Source organism: Spinacia oleracea, chromosome 1, assembly GCF_020520425.1.
Source record: "Spinacia oleracea cultivar Varoflay chromosome 1, BTI_SOV_V1, whole genome shotgun sequence".
NCBI lineage: Eukaryota > Viridiplantae > Streptophyta > Magnoliopsida > Caryophyllales > Amaranthaceae > Spinacia > Spinacia oleracea.
Window position 1 is genome coordinate 98,242,317 of NC_079487.1, and position 22,718 is coordinate 98,265,034.

Sequence of the window (22,718 nt, forward strand, 5' to 3'; positions counted from 1 at the left end):
AAGGTTACAGGCAAGTCCACGGTGTGGATTACGATGAAACCTTTTCACCAGTTGCAATGCTAAAGTCTATTCGGATAATGTTAGCAATCGCTGCATATTACGATTACGAAATATGGCAGATGGATGTCAAAACTGCTTTCTTAAACGGCGTTTTAACAGAAACTGTGTTTATGACACAGCCTGAAGGTTTTGAGGATCCAAAGAATGCTAGAAAGGTATGCAAGCTAAAGAAGTCAATCTACGGATTGAAGCAGGCATCCAGGAGCTGGAATATACGTTTTGATGAAGCAGTCAGTGACTTTGGTTTCATCAAGAACGCAGACGAATCTTGTGTATACAAGAAGGTCAGTGGGAGCAAAATTGCTTTCCTAGTATTATATGTCGACGACATATTACTTATCGGAAATGACATTCCTATGTTGAACTCTGTAAAGATCTGGCTTGGGAAATGTTTTTCGATGAAAGATCTAGGAGAAGCACAGTACATATTGGGCATCAAGATTTACAGAAATAGATCTAAAAGGATGATTGGACTTAGTCAAAGCACTTATATCAATAAGGTGCTTGATAGGTTCAAGATGGCGGACTCCAAGCGAGGCTACCTACCCATGTCTCATGGAATGACTCTAAGCAAGACTCAGTGCCCAAAAACACTTGATGAGCGTAGACGAATGAATGGGATTCCATATGCATCATTGATTGGTTCAATAATGTATGCTATGATATGTACACGCCCGGATGTTGCGTACGCACTCAGTGCTACGAGCAGATACCAGTCAGACCCAGGAGAGGCGCATTGGACTGCTGCCAAGAATATTCTGAAGTACCTGAAAAGGCACAAAGATGACTTCCTGGTCTATGGTGGAGATGATGAATTAATTGTTAAAGGCTATACGGACGCAAGTTTCCAAACCGACAAAGATGATTTCAGATCACAGTCTGGGTTTGTCTTCTGCCTCAACGGAGGAGCAGTAAGCTGGAAAAGTGCTAAGCAAAGCACCATTGCGGATTCTACAACTGAAGCGGAGTACATTGTTGCACATGAAGCAGCAAAGGAAGCTATATGGCTAAGGAAGTTCATAGGTGAACTTGGTGTAGTCCCCTCCATTAAAGGACCAATTGCCCTGTATTGTGATAATAACGGAGCTATTGCACAGGCAAAGGAGCCTAGACACCACCAGAGAGTCAAGCATGTACTTCGTAGATTTCACCTTCTACGAGAGTTCGTTGAAAGAAAAGAAGTCGAGATAAGAAAAATTGGAACTGATGACAACATATCAGATCCATTAACTAAACCTCTGCCGCAGGCGAAGCACAACTCGCACACTGCAGCTATGGGAATCAAGCATATTGGAGAATGGCTTTGATGTCTCTGTTTAATGTTTTGAAGTTTTAGAGTTTAAATCTTTGTAAAACATTATTGGTTAATCATTCACAATAAATGAAAAGAATTCATTTTTCCATTTAATTTGTGGTTTATTAAATGATGAGTCCCTTCAATTTGACGATATATTCAAGATAGACTGTCAGGACCAGTCCTGTGACTAAGAAATGTCTATCAAGTGAACTTGAATGTCAAAGGTTGAAAATGGTCCCTAGTCGGAGTTTTCTATAAAATTGGACGCATAGAAAACGTTAGACGATTAGAATGCAAGATGACTAGTAGTTCTGTTTCTTGAACTATGTGGACATGGCAATGTCATAATCATTTGCATAGATACTTACTTTGGGAAGACTAGTATCGGACAAGACCTATGAAACTTTACTGTAAGAGATGAAAATCTGTCATAAGTAAATTTCATTAAATTATTAGACACTAAATCCTCAATACCTGAGTGATTTGAGATTACTTGTTTGAGAACTGGTTGCTTTGACGTTGACCAACCGTCGCACCGTAAAAGGAGGCTATAAAGGCAACGCTCAGGTAATCACCTATCAAACGAAGTCTAATCTCAAGATCGCAAGATTGGGATTGTCCTCCCATAAATCGGGATGAGATGCTTAAAAGTTGTACAAGGCCACTCGGAGAGCTAGAAACTGTGAAATGCATGGCCGTGCTCGGATGAATCATAGGCTATGATTATCTGTTTATTTGATCAGTTGAACTCTGAAACCGAGGAACACCTCTGGACATAATAAGGATGACGACTCTTACCTTATGTTCAAGAGCAAGCATCGAGCGACAAAGGAATTAGGAAATGCACACTTGTCCCTAAGGACAAGTGGGAGACTGAAGGAAATAATGCCCTTGGTCCAAGTATGCATTCTATGTTAAGTCTAATAAATGCGGTTCAGTATTAATTAACAAGTTAATAATTCAGTGAGATCAAGTGAGCTGAATCCCTAGCTAGAGGCCGCTTCAGTTCAAGTGGAATTAATAATATTAATCCACAGCTTACTCTTGACTGAACCCGTAGGGTCACACAAATAGTACGTAAACGGATCAAGTATTTAATGGCATTAGATACTCCATCTATGGATATTCGGAATCGACGGATCTTGGTTTCAGTGGGAGCTGAGATCGTCACAGGCAAGAAATGAATACTCCGGATACGATGATATTGCCGGAAGCGGAAATATGGATCGTATCGGAAATATAAATATTATCCAAGTCGTAGATGTTGCCGGAAACGGAAACATGGTACGTATCGGAAAATATTATCGGAAATGGAAATATTACCAGAATCGGAAATATTGCCGGAAACGGAAATATTGTCAGAATCGGAAATATTATCGGAATCGGAAAATAATTCCGGAAACGGAAATATTAAATATTTGTTCGAAACGGAAATTGATTCCGGAATCGGAAATATTAAATATTGTTCGTATCGGAAATGAATTCCGGAACCGGGAATTTAATCGGAAGCGTATCGTACGAATTAGCATCGGACGAGGCCTGCCGGACGAAGGCCCAGCACGAAGTCGGGCCATCGCCCAGCAAGCCAAACGCGCGCCCAGCCAAGGCAGCGCCCAGGCCCACCGCAAGGCAGGCCCAGCGCGCGCCTAAGGCCATGGGCCTCGCTGCGTGGGCTGCTGCTCGCACGCACGCATGGGCGGCCCTCGTGGCTGCCGTGTGTGTGTGAGTTTGTGTTCATGCACGATTCCTAAAACTATTAGAATTAGTATATGATTAAATTCCTATTCCTAAAAGGATAAATTAATTAATTAGAGTTCTTATAGGATTCTAAGTTTAATTAATTCGTATCCTACTAGGATTCCAATTCCCTTTCCATAACTCTATAAATACGTGCCTAGGGTCACATATTTTCAGAGATTAATTCAAGTATTCAAAGTGAGTTTTAAGAGAAAAATTCAGCCACATTCCTTGCTCAATAGTGCCGAAAATTCTAGTACCTTAAGGGCGATTCTAGTTGGTCAATCTTAAGGCGGATCCGGACGTGCTGTGGACTATCTACGGAGGGACGACACTTGGAGTCCTAAAGACTTGTTCTTGTTCGGTTCGGGCGCAGCTAGGGAAGGCACGCAACAAAGGGTATGCATCTAAACTATGCTATATGATTATGTGTAAATAATATGTATTCCTGGCTAAATGGTTGTTTCCGCATGATTTATGAATTGTCATATGTATCATAACCTAACATAAATAAGCTAATTAATTATTCTTGCAATTGACGTGGGTTTGGTTGACTTTGTTTCCATGTTTGTGGGTGTTTTCATTTCCCATCTTAGAGCCGAGCTAGCGAAAGTGTTTCATTGTAATGTGGCGGAATTAGACGTAGAGGAAAAGATGCATATATCTTAGTCTCTTCATTCGGTTTATTGATGGTTTGGATAAGTTTAAATAGTGTTTATCTTTACCGTGTTTAAATTATACGGCATTATCAATCTAACTTAAAGTGGGATAACATAATTAAATATCTGTGTGTCGTTCTTATCTTCCAAATGAACTTAATTATTAGTTTTTAATAGTTACTAATTGCCTTCCACACAAAAAAAACCCTAAATCATTCATTCACCGTAAGACAACCTAATAACATAAATACAAAACCGTTACTAAAAAGAAAAAATAAAACGAAACCCGTGCAATCGCACGGGCTTCAAAACTAGTAAGGTAATATTTTAGGAACGGAGGGAGTAAAGTGCAAATGGAGGTACGAAGCATTTCTTTAAAGAAGAGGGAATCCACAATTGAGGGTTTAGGGTAATTTTCTAGGAACAACGGGGTATATATTTATTTTTATCCAATTTAGGTCATTCGAATTTGGTTCTACAATGATACGAGTATACAAATCTTACTTGCACATGGTTCTTGAATTGATTTGTGTATAGCAAATACAATGACTAGCTGATCCTCATTTTATAGAAAGTGAAGAGGCTTAAAGCCGTCATTATCACAATGCTATACTTGAACCTGCATTCCCATTAAAAATGGTTTTTGCACGTAAAGTTGGTGATCTTCATAAACCTCAAACGATTATGTTCATCTGGAAAAAAAAAATATGTTCATTCTTCACTGAGATTCCGAGAAGTCACTCCCAGGAATAAATTACCTTCTCTAGGGAGGTTAGTGATATGATAGAATAGTTGTGCATTTACATTAAACACCAACTCTGAAGAAACTAGCAAAAATAATTCCAAAAAGTAACACTGTTGAAAAAAAAGGTACTATTTACAACAATCCAACTCAATCTAAGCTAAGCTGAATCCCCTCAGACCCTGACTTACTGTAAGGTAAACACTTGCGTTTTCCCTTGCTGCTGTGTATTACTGTATCCTTCCCTGCCTGTTAAAATCTCTACACTGCCAAAAATCATTTACAACATTCTATTCCTGTCTATACATGTTTCAACATGCCTAATTTACTCAAAAATTTATGCAGCTTGTGAAATTTTTCAGATGTTTCTATTGTTGTGTCAATGCGCTGCTTCCTATACTTTGTGAAGTGATACTACTCAAGTTCTAAACCCTTTTCTCGAGCTGCTTCAACAACAGAGACCCTCTTGCTGGCCGCAGTTGTCAGGTTAAGAAAGGACTTCCATAACTTGATGGAAAATGGATAGACTAACAAGGCTCTTTGATGGAAACTCTCACAGATTTCCTGCACACTTGTTAGTTTACTCAACAAATCTGCAGCTTCCACCACCACATGCTCTGGTGGGAATGGGAAAGTGTGATAGATGGTGTTAACTAGTAATGAACTTGCCCAGAACAATACACTTGCAGATTTGTTATTGCTGGAATCAAAATCTCTGCAAACCAACTTACAAACAGAAATCACAAGCTGATAGTTGGCAGGTGAAACTTCAAGAATTGCTTCAACAAAGTCCACCATATCTTTTAGCTGATCAAATTTCGGAGGCAAGAGAGATAAACCGAACCAAACCTCAAGAACAGAATTGACCAAAATTGAATCAGGAGAAATTGGACTCAGCATGTTACGAACAAGCTGCCTTGTTCTAGGTTTTCTGATATCTTGAATGAATTTTCTGGTCAATGGTTCCAAGACAGGAATAGCCTGAGCATGATTGGTATAGCCTTTTAGAATGTTAATCAATTCACAAAGAGAGAGATCCTTCATCAACTCAGATCCATTGTTGAACAAAAATGTTGCATGCTCCTTAACACAATGTCTAAACACATCGGCATCAGCAACCTTCAGAGCTTTATCAACTGCGTTGTGAGCTTCAAGTACGTCATTCTGGAATAAATTATACAGAGACAAATTCAATAGCCCAAATACAAGATCCAAATTGCTATAATTGGACACAAGAGTACTCAAATTCGATCCCGGCGGAGGATCTTCCGATATGCTCTTATCGTCACCAATCTCACCATCAACTGAACCATTATGAAACAGCAAAGGGACCCTAGCTGAGTGAAACCATTGGTCCATAATTTCTTTTGCTCTACCAGGTCTGCCTTTCTCAAGTGCATATTCGGCAAATTGATTCCAGATGCACTGACTTCCAGAAACATTTTTAGGCCAACTGCTAACTATTCCCTCAAACTTTTCTAAACTTGAACTCTCATCAACATGAACTCTGGCTGATAATAGAATGAATTCTAAGCATGACGAATATGTGTTTCTGTACTTCTCTATAAACATCTTACAATTTTCCACACCATCTATAGCTGCCATAAGCTTAATGTGGTTAATTGCCAGCATATGGGCAGATTTAAGCATATTACTTTCAAGAGATTTGCTGTTATTCAGTCCAACAGAATCTATAGCCATTTCCATCAGCCTAGACACGTCCTGCTTTTCTTCAACTGTTAACTGGGCAGACGGCCACTGTATCAAAGAAATATCTTTCTCAAATTCAAACTGCTGCACCAGTGAATCAGGCAGTTTCCTGTAGATCACTAAGTACACACAACAAACCCAGAAGATACATTTGTCAGATATCGTTAAGCATTGAAGAATATCAGAAAGCAAAAGAGAATGAGACTCATCAAAATCTCCTTCAGCGTGAACAAGTCTTTTGATCCTCCGGACGGCGTTGGACGAATTCCCAGACACACAAAGACAGTACATCATCTGCATAAACAGATCTAAAATGGCAGCACTTCTATGCATCCACTGCTCATGATTTGCAGATCCATAGTTGCACAGCCTGGAGAGTGCTCTTTCATAAGCAGAAAAACGATCATCAAGTCGTCCACGGCTGTTGATATACAAAAGCCACAACTCATATGACACCTCACTGTGCTTGACCTGGAGATCCCACATGAGAGAAGAAACAAAATTATAACTTGAGTAGCTCAAAACCCCAATTGAGCATCAGAAACTGGAACGTTAGACTCTAGCTGTTCTCTTGTAAGCAGAATATTGTCATACATATTTTATTTTCTCCAAGTCAAGACCACTTTTACCTTTACTCCCTTTCCTTTATATGTTAAAAAGGCAGAACTAGGACCAGCATCACTTAAACAATGCTACAGAATCAACTAAATATCATTCACCGCATCAATAATTTACTCAACAGTACTCAACACAACCAATAAAGTCAAAAGTTGTGCATTTCAGTTTATGTCACTTGATGAAGAGGCACCTGATTTATGAAAGGGAACTTACAGCATGAGAGAAAAAGTCATCCTCCGGAACTGAACTCTTTTTGCTGAGCACCCCATCAGAGTGCTTAGTAGAGTAAAACAGGAGCAGATAAATGATCCAGATAGGTAAGGATGAAGAATCAGCTTCCAGAGCTCGAGAAAGCATAGAAAGAGCCTGCATACATGAACAGTGCAGGAATGCTATTCATAGAAACAAAGAAACTTTAACTAACTCATTTATAACATAAAGGCCATGGAAAATACCTTTTTCATACCCTCAATTTTGTTCACCTCCTGACTCAATATAATAAGGGCCATTTCTAGGGATTGATCATTATCAGCCAAACCATTTCGCAGTGGATTCTAATCAGAATTGAAATAGAAGAGTAAGGAATACAACCAACTAACTTTTACTAATGGGTTATGAAAATAAAGCAGTAATATAAACATACAATTAAGACCAGAAGTATGAATGTATGATGCAGAAGTACTTCAGATGATCTATAACAATCTGGTAAGACTAGAAAACAAGTATTCAACCCATAAACAAATATACATTAATGTAACTAAATAAACAAGTATTCTACACAATGCTTCAACAACTAATGCAAATATTTTTCTGAATTGCAGGAAGCCAACTACAACTACCAGAAAAGGCAGAAATTCTCAAAAGGCGGATTCAGATGCAGAACACCATATCGTAACCTAATTTGCTCATCTCCTGCACACCAAATGTCAGAACATGCAGATTGGTATGTGGTACATGGTAAAATGGCATTCCTCTGAACTAGTTTAACAGAACTAAGAAGTGAACTACATTCTTTCCCATAAATTCCAGAAAATGTCATGTCCCAGGTAACACTGCCAGTCGACATAGCAGGGGAACAGAAACAGCCATGGGAAAAGTGCAATTTTAAAAAATAATGACAATTTTTTTTATAAATACTTCACTTGAATATACACATGTAGAAGTTTATTTCTAAATGTTTTTACCATTATAACCTGAGTTTAGAAATAAAATATCATGGAAGTTACCCCCATCCCACACCCCCGATTTTAAACAGTGTACAAAAACGTTTATCCAACCAGTAAGCCAAAGGGCAAAGCTCAAAACTCAAAAGTAACCATCAACCACACTCTGTTTTCCCTTTTGATGTCTTTACTCACCTTCTGCCCTCTCTCCTCTTCAGATTTGGTTTTGTTCAACTCTGAATCTTCTTCAACTCTTAAATTTTTCCTTCTTCCAATTTCTTCTATATCCTAACATATTTTATTGTTTTACTTTAGCATTAATTTCTTCTTCCTGTTTTTTCCAGTTGACAGCTGACAAACCCCAACAAAGCTTCAGGCTTCTTGGAAGTGGATACTTTACTACAGAGGGAGGACAGGAGAGGGATTAGGGATTCTGAAAATTCCACATTTTCCTTTCTGTTTTGGTCCTTTTTAGGCAGGAAACGTAACAGAATGCCACATAAGCATTTCGATACTCTTCTTGCACAGGATATTTGTGCCAAAAGCCCTGGGAGACTATTCCAAGTTCCAATCAACCAAATAAGATATAAAGCAAGTGAAAAATCCAACAAACTCCCCCACTCACACACACACACAAAAAAAAAGGGGGAGGGGTGTTTTGAAATATAATCAGTCTCATAATTTCTGTGTTTACTTGGTGCATATTGACATAAATGAATTTTTCAAGCGCCATACATGGACTTAAAAAACCATAAAATATGCTAAATACGAGAAAAGCTTTGTTTTACAGCAAATCCAAAAGAGTTAAGGAGATAGAAGCATAAGCTCTAATAAGATCGAACATTGGAACTTTTCCCAGTTCCACACGCAACCCACTTCAAATAATAAGGAAAAACAGTAAAATATAAACAGCGCAGCCTAATATGTGGAACTCAATCCAAACTAGGGAGACTGTTTCATGGTCTAAACTACCAAGACAGATGTCCTTAGTGACACACTACTGTCGGTGAAAGAATTTTCAGATAACATCCCAATAGAACATATTTTTTGAAAAAACTGGGGAAAATTTTTTAAAATAAATAAATAACTTCAACTTTTCTCCTAAAAAGTATATTTTCTTATTTTTATACCCCGTAAGTTATTCCATAGTCTACATAGAATATTCCCAAAGTGTTCCACGGAAGGGAAACAAGTACCCTGATGTAGAATGCCAATGCGGATTATGTTCCACATCTGTTCTCCGTATTGTTTAACTAATTTCCAGAAAAAATAATATAAAAGGACAAGCAAGCTACAATGGTACAAAAAAAACTGAAAATTAAAATCAAAAGTTCACTCCTCGATCATCCAAAATTCACATAAAGCCCAGGTTATAAAATTGATAGTTAAGTCTACTATAAAGACAAATAATAACAATAATGAAAAATTGGCAATGTCATGCAAATATAGCACTGATAATTTAAGAAAATGAACAGGATGAAGTGAACAAACCCCAGTGCCATTTCTACTTTGAAAATACAATGAGTGCCCACTGCCACCATAAGATTCAACACAACCATCATTTCCATGCAAGCAAGGGTCATCCGAAGGAAGGTGTTTTACAAGTGAACTTGAAAGAGCCAAAGAATGGCTGAAAATATTTTTCCCAGACGACCCAAAATCACGAGCTTTATGAGAACCATGAGACTCGTCCTTCAAACTATCTAAGCAGACCAGATATCTTGGAGGGGTCAATTCACAAGAAAATTCGGTCTGATCCGTCGGGTTCTGACAATTTGATGCCCAGTGTGACCGGGAGTCTGCAAAAGGGCAAGTTCCATATCATTTCCTTTCAAATGAAGCTTAAATGTGCAATTTTGTAAACTTCAAAATAAAAAAGACAATACCATCACTATCGGAATAATCTTTTGCATGCTGCCAAGGACATTCATCATTGTTGCATCTTCCTCGAAGTTCATACATACACAAAGGCCAAAAGGGATTAATTGCTGACTTGCTGGTATATGAGTCGATCTTACCAAAACCCATGCATGTTACAAGCTGTTCAGCAGAGCTTGTCATCTCCAAGTGTAACTTGTCTTGATTTTGTCTGAGAAGCAAGTTATTTGTAGTGCGTGTATCAGAGAAGCTATACTGATATTCTTTACTCAGAATACTGGTCAAAATGACTGGACTGGCAGCCTTCATGGCACTCTTAAATATAGAGGATAATGAAACAACTGATATTGATGCAACATCTACGGAAAGAAAGCTGCATTCTTCGTGATTAAAACTGCGAGCAGGAGAATCATTTAAGCAATGCTCTTCAACTTGTTGGTTTTGAGTGTTTAATAGAGGCTTAGATATGCTACCTTTGGGCTCCTTGGAAACATCTGCAAAATTAACAACCAGCAAGCTACTTTTCAGAATTTTACTACACCTTAGACAACAGTTTCCATGATATTATAACAAACAATACAAGTATTTTTCAACTGACACAGTGGCAACATTAGTTTCTTTTACAAGTAAAAACAAAACCCAAGTTATACATATCATTTACGGACTTTGATTATTGATGTGTTATAAAAACCCAGATTATAAAAATAAATTTAAGTGTAAAATTGGTTTTAAATCCAAAGTATACATCAACGGGGTTTCGACTTTCTAGGCATCAGACCAAATTTATGCTTATAGAAGCTTTAGTGATAAAAATCATAAAATTACTGTAGATCCTTGTCGTGTATTTTCTCTAGTGAATCTATGGTCTTTGATTAATGCTGTGTTGTTATAAGAAACTTCTTCCGATGGTTATGAGATGTTAAGTCTGCACATGACTTCATAACCTGGAGTTTGTCATACTTGAGGCAATATTTCTTGCTTATTTTATTGGTTTTAGAGTTTTTGCTGAACAAGTACTGCTGACCAGCTTGACCTTGAGTGTGTGTTTGCAATTGTTTGATGTTTTTAATTGATCTTGTTCAGAATAATTTTTTATTTTGGTGCCTAAGCAATAAGCAGTTTGCCTAACTTTATCCTAGCAATCGTCAGAAGAGACATGGCAGTTGGTACAGTAAGATAATCTCCTATCCAATACAAACTAAACAATTTTTAGCAGCACTTACAAAATAGCACTGTTTAATTGTTGGGCAATACAAACACTCAATATTATTTTATTCTTGTAATTGAGAGAGAGGAACACTTTGTCACTAACTAGCAACATGGAAAGAGACATGGAAATAAATATATATATATATATATATATATATATAAAGTCATTCAGAACATCTATGAGATAAATACAGCTGAGTCTGATTTATGCAGAAATTTTTATTAAGAATTGACTTTTGCAATGCAAGTAAAGATAAGAGGAAGTCCAAAGCTTTATACCTCTATAGTCAGCTGCAGAGATATTAGGATTAGAAAGTGAGACACTCTGCACTATCATCCGAGTCTTTGCATCAGCGAACCCTTCCTCAGCAGCCCTACCCACTGATGATTCACAGTTATCACCAATGCCATTACGTTTTACGGAACTCACCCCTAGCCTTGAAATCAATTTGGATCTCAGATATTCTTCAAGAAATAATGGATCCTGGGAACCATCTGTTGAGAAGATTGTAGGGGAGTCCACATCTATATCCTTATCACTTTTTTTCGTATCGTCCTTGGATCTTGGACCTGTCAAGTTGGTATTGAGAGATCCGTGGTCCGGAGGAAAGGTTTCATAATCATCATCAAGGGACAAATTGCGATCACCAGATGGTGAACATAAGCGATTGTCAGCAATATTATTTACACGAACAAGATCTGACGTGCTAGCATCAGGTTCACTGCATGCTTCAGAACCTAAGTTGTGTCCATCCTCATTGGCAGAAGATCTATTGTGTGCATCACCATCCGCACTTTGGACATTTGAATCATAACCCAATCCGTTACCAAGTTCGAAGTCATCTAATTGATGGCTAGACGGAATTAAATCCAAATTAACTTCAGAAATATTGTTTGCTAAATTCCATTTCTCTTCAGTTTCATGATGCTGCTTAGAAGAGTATAATAAACTTGAATCCTCCATCAGACAAGAACGAAGCTGCGCAGAATATTGTTCCCTTTTGCGATAAAGATAAGTGCAACGAGAATTAGCCTCAAGCAGTGCTCTCTGGGCTCTACGGTAAACCTTAAGGGCATTTCTTTCATCAACTTCACATTTCCACCTGTGCTCTTGTGCTTCTTCTAGCTCCTTATCATGTAATTCCTCAAGTTCGAACAGACGCTGTAGATCAACATCACCACTTTTGAAGGCTTGAGACTTTCCAACACAGAGTAAGAGACTAGATTTGTCCGGAAGCACCTTTCAAAAGAAATATTAAGTGTGATCAGACAGAAGCAAACAATAGCAAATATAGGAGGACAAGTCCAAGAGATATTGCTTTTTTACTGGTTCATACATCAGGAGTCTCAAACTTGCTATTTAACACTTGTAAAGAGCGACCCTGCAAGCTACTATCAAAAGTTGACTTGACTTTCTTAAGAGAAGATGTAGCATCACAATAATCATTGACCTTGTTCTTATCGCTTTCATGTATATCTTGGTTTGGGGCAGATCTTGACGGTTGATTCTTACTTATCCCACCTGGATGCTTTGACATCTCAAATACAACATTAGAACCCTTTGATAAGAGGAGTTATTCTGGATATAGTTTGTTTAAAATAAGAAAAGGACAGAATCTGACTCGTATATACAAGGATCGACTAAAATGGAAAAAGGAGAAAACGACTCATAAGCTGCCACATGGCCTTCTAACATCTCATGAAAATAAAGGCCTCATTTCAACTTGACTCGTATATACAAAGTGTTCTGGGAAAAATGGGAGGGGGGGGGGGGTGGAATGTAGCTGATTTTTCACTTAAGAATGGCTACTCATTTAAGACAATCCTTATATAAAGGTAAGAGAACCTATCAGAAGTTTCTTAAAATGAGGAGAATGAGTTATAAGTTTATACTAGGGGTTGAGGAAGTATTCATTCTTATCATTGACTTTAATTATATATTAGAAAAAGGTGTTACATGCACCATTTTGACTTTCACGCCTGCCAATGAACAACTTTGACTATAAATAACTTCAATTACTCTACTAGAAAAAATTATAAAAAGTTGAAATTTTGAAAATATTCATTGAAATTAACCCAACATAATTAAAATAATGACAATTATTTTTATATATTACTCCTTAGTACTCCCTCCGTTTTTTAATAAATGCATTACTTAGACTTTTACACTATTCATATGCTAACTTTGACTTGATTTTTTACTAATACATTAAAAAAAATATACGTTATCATATAGTATATGTTGGATTAGTTATAATGTACTTTTTAATAATATCCCAACTTTTTAACTTATAATAATAGACAATTTGAAATACTAGTGGTCAAAGTTATGCATTGGCAAGTGTAACCGTCAAACTGATGCATTTATTCAGAAACGGAGGAAGAAATAAAATGCGGTCAAAGTTAGTATGTTAATAGTTAGACAGAACATCTACCACTGTCAGCAATTCTCTTATATTGAATTTATGCTACTTCTATAACTACAATTCTCTTATATTGTATTTATGGTACTTCTCTAAAAATCTCTTCTAAGAATGGAGTCATGGACAGGTTTGGAAGTGGGAAAAGACTAGAAGCGCGAGCTGCTCCTTTATCCAAACTGAAAAGAAAATGGAATAGCGGAGAGAATCTAACACATAAACATGTAATTGAGATACTCTTGCAACATTATAAAAAGAAAAATTATGGACCTAGGCAGAATATCTAGCTGTGTGAACAAATTATAGTTATGTTACTCACATAAAACATCATAAATTTAGAGATCTTCCTAGTTGATGACAATCATAATATTGAACCATGAATCAACTTACTGGTATTTCTAGGGGATCTGTAGGAGTAGCGTTAATGATCGATGCAGTTTGCTTTGGCAATGGGATCCAGTCTGACAAACTACAATTAACAGTCACACCTGGAGCTGCAAAGAGATCATGACATAGTAAACAAAGAAGCCAGTAGCAAAAGAAAACTGAAACTTAAATAGATAAATTGGGGAGCTGACCATCCGTTTTTAAGCGTTTCCTATCAGGCTCCTTAGGTTGATTCTGTACATTGTAAGGTACTGATTTACATTTCCTTGATGGGACTTTTTTGTGGCCCATGGTATTGGCCTCCTTACATGGCTCAGAGACATTTTCCTTATTTTGTTGCACCAGTTTAAGCTTCAGTTCATTTTCCCGTTCGGCGATCTGCTGGCGCAAGTCTTCAAGTTTGCTACTGCTCATGTCCAAGTTTTTGCTGCATCCAGGATCCTGGCTTGATAAACCTCTTCCAGTTACAGTGGAATTCTTCAAGTAAGATTTCTGTTCAGCTAATGCAGACACACCACTTCTCGCATTGGATTCAGGGATTTTGGCCATCGATGAAGTATAAGGACGACTAGAAGACACCTTCTGGGGCATTAGCTTCCCTTCATTTTTAGCAGTCCTGCTTACAGTCTTCATTGTTACATGTGGCAAAGCAGGCGGTTTTCTGTTGCTGTTTAGCACAAGAGGGGGTCTATCACATGATGATGCCTTTCCTCTTCTTCTTTCTTCGACATCACTACCACTATCATCGTCATCTGAGAAACTAATCACTAGATTATCATTTGCACCACGAGTATCCCATCCAGAATTGCTCGACTTTAACAGAACTTGGTTCTTATTAAACCCTTTACGATAAGGTGTTTGACACTGAATGTGAGCAGAAACTCCAGGCATTCCAGAACTCAACTTTCCTACCAAAATTCATAATTGTAAGATTTGTGAAAACATAACAGTAACAAATTACTCATACAATTCAACTTTTGAAGATAAAATCTCAAGTAAGACCTACCATTTTAGCAGCAGATCAAATCAACTCGGAAATAACCAGGGTATTCATACATGCTCATTACAATAACTTACACAAATTAAAATCATGATTCACATGCGCAGCTTTTAACCCCACCCTCAAAGAAAAAATTCTACACATGGCTGCGGCGGCAAAGATCTTTAAAGACAACAATATAACAAGTGCTCAAGAAAATTTCGGCACTGGAATATTTAAAAGTGTAAGTCACTAAATGTAAAATTATTTTCTACATGGAAAATACTAACTTAACAACTGTTTTACTACAAATTTCTATGGTTATGGAGGAGTAGAGCCAATGCCCTTTCAAACCTAGGGTCCAACAGAAACAGAATTTCTGGTATTCTAGGAGCCTCCTGAAAGGAAGTAATGTAATAGTTTGTCCAGGAATCCAATGTTTTTAGAAAAAACTACAGCACTTAGGAGTTTGGACTCTGGCATGTGCTAAATCACCAAACGTTGGCATGAGAAACCCTGCATCTGCATATAACAAAAGACATGCAACAAAATAAAATAAAAAAACATAATACCAAATTACCAAGGCACCAAACCCTGTATCTGCATATACACAAAAGGCCCTAAACCACGGGATTTTCACAGAAAGAAATAAACCTGATGCAAAAATGGCCTTAACCCACATGCCCTATCTACAAGCATCATAGAAAGGGTTCAAAATAAAAAGAAGTCAACAAAACATAAAGGAAATATCTCTTTCATTACTGCAACATTTTTCATATCCATCTTTTTTTACCCCAATTGTCTAATAAACATGATTAACACAATCCTAAAGCTAATATTGTTCAAAAACACTAGGACCTAGTGAAGATGAAATTTTGGAGTATAACAGGCAAAGCCTACCTGACTTGACATCCTGCATAGATGTTCCCATTGATGATGGTGCAGTTGGAGCAGAGCTGGATGGAGGTGGTGCAGCTGAGTCTGTTAGAAGATCCTGAAGCCAAACTTGGTCAAATGATTTTTCAACACAGAAATTGACACTAGAAGAACAAAATCCGACATCATTTAATTCAGCTAAGCCAGTAATGCCAAGAACATTGAATAATCTGATACACAGAAGAACATGGGAACAAGGATCACAGATCACTTATTCTCATGGAATGTGGAATGCTGGCTTTGACTCAATGACTAGACTACAACAGAATTGTTCGGAAATCCAGGATTGTCTAAATCCCTACGCCTTCAGTCGAGAGTAAATTACGTTGAGATAATTTATTTATCAATTTACTTGTCTCCATTCCCTTCTTCTTTCACTCACTCTCTTACTTTATCCACCTTTTTCTTACACTTACCCACGTTTTCAAACTTTTCTCGAAACAAGAGTCTATGGTTAGTGGGCAGAATAAAAAAAATCGAAGGCAGTAATTATATTTCTTGAGTTAACTACATCCACATTTGGAGTGGTGGCGTTCTGAAACTTGGATAGATGGACCCAGACGAATAATCAGTTTTATAAGTCAATCCATCAATATGCAAAAGCATGTCATTCAAACCCATATCTTCAGAAAACGCTTCTAACGCATTCAACGACTTTCTAAAAGAAAATTGTTGGCGCACGTGATGTCATAATTGTCATTATCTGTCAAACCTTGATCAAAGATTCCCTCCCTAAAAATCTAAACCCCTTTCACTTTTAGAGCATGCTTTGTATAGTGTTTTTAAATGTAGGAAATTAATCACTTAACCATTTCCATTACTTAATATTTGGTATGAGAGTTGTGGTAACACAATCCATTTCCTAAGAATAACCATTACCAACCATTTGTTACCCTTCACAACCTATGCTAAAATTTGTTACCTCTTGAATCCCCAATGTAATACAACTATACAAGTTATTATTTTCCTAAATTATACCAAACGACTAATAATGGTAACAATTAACGTTACCATCTCTCCTTATTTCTTCCCATTCCATTTCCTTTCCTAAATTCATATCAAACATGCACTTGGCAGAATATTGAATACACTGTGCTTCCTTTCAGCCTACTTGCATTTATGAATGACAAAAAGTAAATTCCAATAAGGCAATAACACTTCACAATTTTGGTGAAAATTAACACTTTACAGCGAGAGGACTGAGAGCTCTAAGCCTCTAATCAAACCAAAATGCATTTGTCCGATCTTACAATGCTCCCAATTTTGGCATCTTAATATAACAGCTAGTCGGACGTAAGCACCTTCTCAGGCGGATACCACTTATTTTATCAATATTACAACCCCTTGTTGATTAATTCAATTTCCAACAGTGGAATAGTGTTCACGAATAATGGAGTTCGAATAAATCTCTTCAGTAACACTGAAACAGGCAGAACCTTCGCCCAGCTATATGATTTTAAACTAAAATTATGAACTGGTGTAGACTAATTAAACATAAAAGAAGATCAAAACAAAGCCAAAAATAAAAAGGAACCCAAGAAAATATACATTTACAATCATTTGAAACATCATATTAGGCAAAATCCATCATTTCCACATGAGACTAAAAACTTATTGGATCTTTATATACAAGTAAAATCAACAGAAAAAATCCAAAAAATATCAATACAAAATATACAAGTTAAGAAAATACATGAGGAACAGAAGCTATACACTGTCGTCAACCCCGAGAATAGCAGCCGCCGAGAAGGAGAGGCGCCGCCAAGTAGAGGTGGTGTGCAGCTAGAAGTGGTGGTTTTGTTGGAGGAGAGTGGTTAGGGTTTTAAGAGGAGGAAGAGCAGCTCGGGATCTCCTGTGAGTTGGAGTTTGAGGAGAGAGAAAAATCAATTTGGGGTTTCGTTGAAGGATTTTTAAGAGGAGGACGAGGACTCGAGGAGTCAATCAAAACTCCGGAGGCGGGAGGAAGTGGAAGGGGATAAGAGCAGCTGCGAGTTGAAGTTTGAGGGGAGAGAAAATTCTTTTGTTTTTTTGTTTTTTTTTCTTGAGGGGAGAGAAAATTCATTTGTTTTTTTGTTTTTTTTTTTTTTGAGGGGAAGAAAAGAGCGATTTTCGTCAATAATGCACAAAGATAAGTTAATTTCCAAAATACGTTACTTTTCTTGTTAATTTCCACCATACCGTCCACGCTAGCATAGTGAACCGGTCTTTTTTTTTTTAAATAAGCAGCGCAAAACCGCTATCTGAGATAGCGGTTCATGGGGGTTAACCGCTATCTGAGATAGCGGTTCCTGTTTAATGAACCGCCATCTCAGATGGCGGTTTACCCCTTATCACTTACCTCCAGGAAGCAAGTTCAAAAAATCAAAAGCACAAAAAAAACCCCGCTTTGTTCTGCCTCTCTCTCTCCGTCGTCCTGCGGTTAACCCGCCGTCGTCCCTGTTTCTCTCTCCACCGGCCGGCTCGCCGTTAGCCGACCTCATTCCTCGCCCTACCTCCGGCCGTCGCGTCGAGCCTCCTCACCCACAACGGATTCTCGAGTCTCTTTCACACCCTTCTCCATTGTTCATCCGTTTCGAAATTGTTCCTCAACCCTTGCCGGCCGTCGGACCTCTTCCTCACCACCACCAGCCGTCGAGCCTCCTCATCAGCCACCAAAGCCGTCGAGCTTCTTTTTCACCCACCACCGGCCGTCGGTGGTTCGAAATCAGGTAAGCCCTAATTTTTTTTTTTTGAATTAATATATCTGAAGCTAATTATTAATTCAGTAATAATCGTTGCTATGTTTAGGTTTGTTTGATGATGTTATTAGGAAGATCATGCTTATGTTTGATTAATGAGTTTATGATATAATTACCCTGAATTGTAATTTTTTTTATTGTTAACGTATATCTAACCGCTACTTGAGATAGCGATGTTATGAATTATATTATTTTAAAGTGATTATGCTGTGATTTTTATTTTTTTGAATTGTTTATCGCTTAAAAGTGCTCTTAAAACTCCGATCTTTGATTCGTTTTAAGCTCTTGAGTTTTTCAATTTGGAATTTTAGTCTTCAATTTTTCAAGTTCAATTGAATTGAAATCAGATTATGATGGCCCAAATTAGGGATTCATATTATTAATCATATTATTTTTTGTTTAGAATATGGAGTTGCCAGACTATCCTATTTATTGTCATTGGGGAGGGGAAATTTTGCAAAGTAGCGGTGATGTTACATATAAAGGAGGAGAGCGAAAATTTGGGTTTGTCAATTGTCAAATGAGTTATGATGAGGTTTTGAGTAAGGTTTATGATCTTATGAGATGTGACTCGAGATATGTGGAGTTGAAGCTACTAATGAGGTATCCAATGATGTCCGGTTCATATGAAGCCATTCCGTTGGATGATGACAATTCTTTAAAAGCAATGTTGATTGCTATGTCTCAAACACAATCAACCACAATGCAATTGTTCATCGAGCAACTTCCAAAGCAACCCGAAACTCAATCCCACTTGGAATCCTTTCATGAAATGGATTCATGGGCGAGTCCATTTCCCTACTTGCCCTTGACAAATCAAAGTGGGTTAACGGGTTCATTCACAAGAATGCTTACGGATGAACAATATGCTAGTGAACACATTTCAGAGCTCACTTCTCCAACTCAAACACCACATGTAGAAGCTACAAATGGTGATCCATCTATGATACTTTTCGATTCTCTAGATCAAATATGTGTTGATTTTTTTGGAGATGAAGCGGTTGGGGTGGATAGTGATGTTGATGAAGATGAAGATACACAAGATGCTAATGACAAAGCTATAAGAGAAAGCGCTCCATCTCAAATTTTCAACAATGTTGCAGAGTTGGATCCGATTTTGCTTGATTCTTGGAGGACTTGGTCCAACAACCACTCTTTTGATGGTGAATTTGCTATTGGGCAAGAGTTTGATTCTTTGGCGCAATTGAAAGACATAGTCAAAGGTTATTCCATAGCTAAAAATCATTCATTTAAGGTGTTGGAGAGTGAGCCCACAAAATACGTAGTTGAGTGTAAAAGAAAGAGTTCATGCAAATGCTCATGGAGGTTACGTGCAATCAAGGATCCTTGTCTTGCTTCATTCAGAATTGTGAGGTATAATGGCCCCCATGCAAGTAATTGTTTGGGTGACATAAACTCAATCGATCATCCTCTTCTCTCCTCTGATTTTGTATGCAATGAGATAAAAGATCTTATTCGTGCCGATCCTTCTTTGAAAATCCGTGTTATTGTGCAAGCGGTGAAAGTCAAGTTTAAGTATACCATCACTTACAAGAGAGCTTGGTCAGCGAAACAAAAGGCTATTGCAAGCATTTTTGGTGATTGGGAGCAATCTTACGAAGAGTTGCCTAGGTACATGCAAGCATTGAAAGAATCTGATCCAGGAACCGTCGTGGAATGGTGTACCTTGGCTTCTAATGAAGATCCTTCTGTTCACATTTTTTTGAGAGTGTTTTGGGCATTCAAGCCTTCCATCGATGGTTTTAAGCACTGTCGACCCCTAATCACCATAGATGGAACTCATTTGTATGGTAAGTACAAGGGCACGTTACTCATAGCCATGGGTACAGATGCGAATTCTCAATTGTTCCCTCTTGCCTTTGCTATTGTTGAAAGTGAAAATGGTGAGAGTTGGAAATGGTTCATGAAATGCATTCGGCATTTAGTTACTCAGAGGGAAGGTTTATGTGTCATTTCTGATAGACATGCAGGGATTTTGCAAACAATGAATGAGGTCAATAGTGGGTGGGAGGAGCTGCGTGCCCACCATCGATTTTGTACTCGTCACCTTGCCTTTAATGTCAACACTCAGTTCAAGAATGCTTATGTGAAGAACCTTTTCGGAAAAGCCGCAGATGCTCGTCAAAGAAAGAAGTTTGATTACTGCTTGGGAAGAATTGGTGAATTGAATGTTGAAGCTCATAAGTACTTGATGGATATTTCTTCTCATCGGTGGTCGATCCACCATGATGGTGGTTTTAGATATGGCGTGAAAACCACAAACATGTCCGAAGCTTTTAATGGGGTGATGAAAGGTGCTCGTTGTTTGCCGATAACCGCCCTTGTTCGGATGACGTTTTACCGAGTGAACTCCTACTTTGTTACAAGACGAGGTTGGGGTAAAAGGAGAATTGAAGAAGGCCACGATTTCGTTGAGAAGGCCACAACAACAATTGAAATGAACATGGCAAAATCTGGTGCTCACGAGGTCCAAGCCTTTGATCATGAGATGGGGCTATTTGAGGTTACAACTGGACGAGGAGGCATGGCTTCAGGTAAAGGTGGTAACATTCACACTGTTAACCTTGTAGCCAAAACTTGCACTTGTGAGAAATTAAAAATCTACAAGTTTCCATGCTCCCATGTGCTTGCGGTTTGTCGTTCTCGCAGCTTATCTTATGTTGCTTTCGTTGATCCTTTCTTTACCACTGTCGAGTATAGGCAAACATACTTGAAGATCTTTCATCCACTTCCTGATGTTCCCTATTGGCCTCCTTATACTGGGGTGAGAATAGTTGCTGATGCTAGTAAACGGCGTGGTGTGGGACGCCCAAAGTCGTCACGATACCCTAATGAGATGGATTCGAGTGCTCGACGCAGTGTCAATGTAAAATCATGTAGCATTTGTCGACGTCAAGGGCATAATAAGAAAACTTGTGCAGCTAGGGGTGGTGTTGGATCATCGGGGTAATAAACTCAGTTTATGTTTCTCTTGATGTGTGATTCTAAGTTTAATTGTTGTGCATATATTTCTTTTGACGTGTGATTTTACGATTTCTAATAAACTTCTTTTTCAGGTCTCATGGAGCCGACGATCCATCCCGGCCCACGTGATACTTCGGTTTTGACGTTGCAGGCGGAGCATAGGAGTAAGGATGTTTGGGGAGGGGGTATGGACAGGCTTTTGACGTGTCGGGAGCACGTGCTTGGTTTAGGAGAGTGGGTGATACATGATCGAGTCTTGGAGTTTGTTAGATTAGCAGGGTTCTATGGTGTACATAGATTGGTTGGTGGTGAATTAGCCTTAGATAGGTCTTTGATCACAGCATTGATTGAGAGATGGAGACAGGAGACGCACACTTTTCATTTGGCTGTTGGTGAAGCTACTATTACTCTGCAGGTCAACTTTGGTCAATTTAAGTCAACTTTGGTCTAAATTGTGATTAATTCAACTAAAAAAGCATAAAATGACCTAAATTCAACTAAAATAGCATAAATTGACCTAAATTCAACTAAAATTGCCTAAATTCAATTAGTTAGGTCAACTTTGGTCAATTTAAGTCAACTTTGGTCAATTTAAGTCAACTTTGGTCAACTTTGGTCTAAATTGTGATTAATTCAACTAAAAAAGCATAAAATGACCTAAATTCAACTAAAATAGCATAAATTGACCTAAATTCAACTAAAATTGCCTAAATTCAATTACTTAGGTCAACTTTGGTCAATTTAAGTCAACGTTGGTCAATTTAAGTCAACTCTGGTCAACTTTGGTCTAAATTGTGATTAATTCAACTAAAAAAGCATAAAATGACCTAAATTCAACTAAAATAGCATAAATTGACCTAAATTCAACTAAAATTGCCTAAATTCAATTACTTAGGTCAACTTTGGTCAATTTAAGTCAACTTTGGTCAATTTAAGTCAAATTTGGTCAACTTTGGTCTAAATTGTGATTAATTCAACTAAAAAAGCATAAAATGACCTAAATTCAACTAAAATAGCATAAATTGACCTAAATTCAACTAAAACTGCCTAAATTCAACTAGTTAGGTCAACTTCGGTCAATTTAAGTCAATATTGGTCAACTTTGGTCTAAATTGTGATTAATTCAACTAAAAAAGCATAAAATGACCTAAATTCAACTAAAATAGCATAAATTGACCTAAATTCAACTAAAATTGCCTA

The 22,718-nt window shown here is 37.7% G+C and overlaps 2 protein-coding genes across 12 annotated transcripts; one reads left to right on the forward strand and one right to left on the reverse strand.

Moving 5' to 3' along the window:
- Nucleotides 1–4,534: 4,534 nt before the first annotated feature.
- On the reverse strand, nucleotides 4,535–17,816 carry LOC110800502 (uncharacterized). 11 transcript variants are annotated; one of them, XM_056837236.1, is made up of 11 exons: nucleotides 17,509–17,816; nucleotides 15,760–15,840; nucleotides 14,072–14,783; nucleotides 13,884–13,987; nucleotides 12,411–12,611; nucleotides 11,353–12,313; nucleotides 9,873–10,358; nucleotides 9,478–9,785; nucleotides 7,279–7,377; nucleotides 7,037–7,189; nucleotides 4,535–6,676 (listed from the first exon to the last, which is right to left on the reverse strand). In XM_056837236.1, the coding sequence occupies exons 2-11, from the start codon at nucleotides 15,769–15,771 to the stop codon at nucleotides 4,910–4,912; spliced, it is 4,803 nt and encodes a 1,600-aa protein (XP_056693214.1). In that variant the 5' UTR covers nucleotides 15,772–15,840; nucleotides 17,509–17,816; the 3' UTR covers nucleotides 4,535–4,909. The 11 variants fall into 11 exon arrangements, with proteins under 11 accessions (XP_056693214.1, XP_021861499.2, XP_056693215.1 ...); XM_022005807.2 differs by having other exon boundaries at nucleotides 14,072–14,788; XM_056837237.1 differs by having other exon boundaries at nucleotides 12,411–12,602; nucleotides 15,760–15,853.
- Nucleotides 17,817–18,939: 1,123 nt separating this feature from the next.
- Nucleotides 18,940–21,290, forward strand: LOC110800505 (uncharacterized). The gene is made up of 2 exons (XM_022005810.2): nucleotides 18,940–21,186; nucleotides 21,255–21,290. The coding sequence occupies exons 1-2, from the start codon at nucleotides 18,940–18,942 to the stop codon at nucleotides 21,288–21,290; spliced, it is 2,283 nt and encodes a 760-aa protein (XP_021861502.2).
- Nucleotides 21,291–22,718: the final 1,428 nt, after the last annotated feature.

What these genes read in the sequence shown, in the direction of transcription:
- LOC110800502 (XM_022005807.2), bottom strand. Translation starts at nt 15,790, where the DNA reads ATGGGAACATCTATGCAGGATGTCAAGTCAG. An exon ending in TATGCAGGATGTCAAGTCAG is followed by an intron (nt 14,789 to 15,759) that starts GTAGGCTTTGCC and finishes GAATTTTGGTAG; the next exon opens with GAAAGTTGAGTTCTGGAATG. An exon ending in AGATTATTCCGATAGTGATG is followed by an intron (nt 9,786 to 9,872) that starts GTATTGTCTTTT and finishes GCCCTTTTGCAG; the next exon opens with ACTCCCGGTCACACTGGGCA.
- LOC110800505 (XM_022005810.2), top strand. Translation starts at nt 18,940, where the DNA reads ATGGAGTTGCCAGACTATCCTATTTATTGTCATTGGGGAGGGGAAATT. An exon ending in CATGCTCCCATGTGCTTGCG is followed by an intron (nt 21,187 to 21,254) that starts GTTTGTCGTTCT and finishes TGTCGAGTATAG; the next exon opens with GCAAACATACTTGAAGATCT.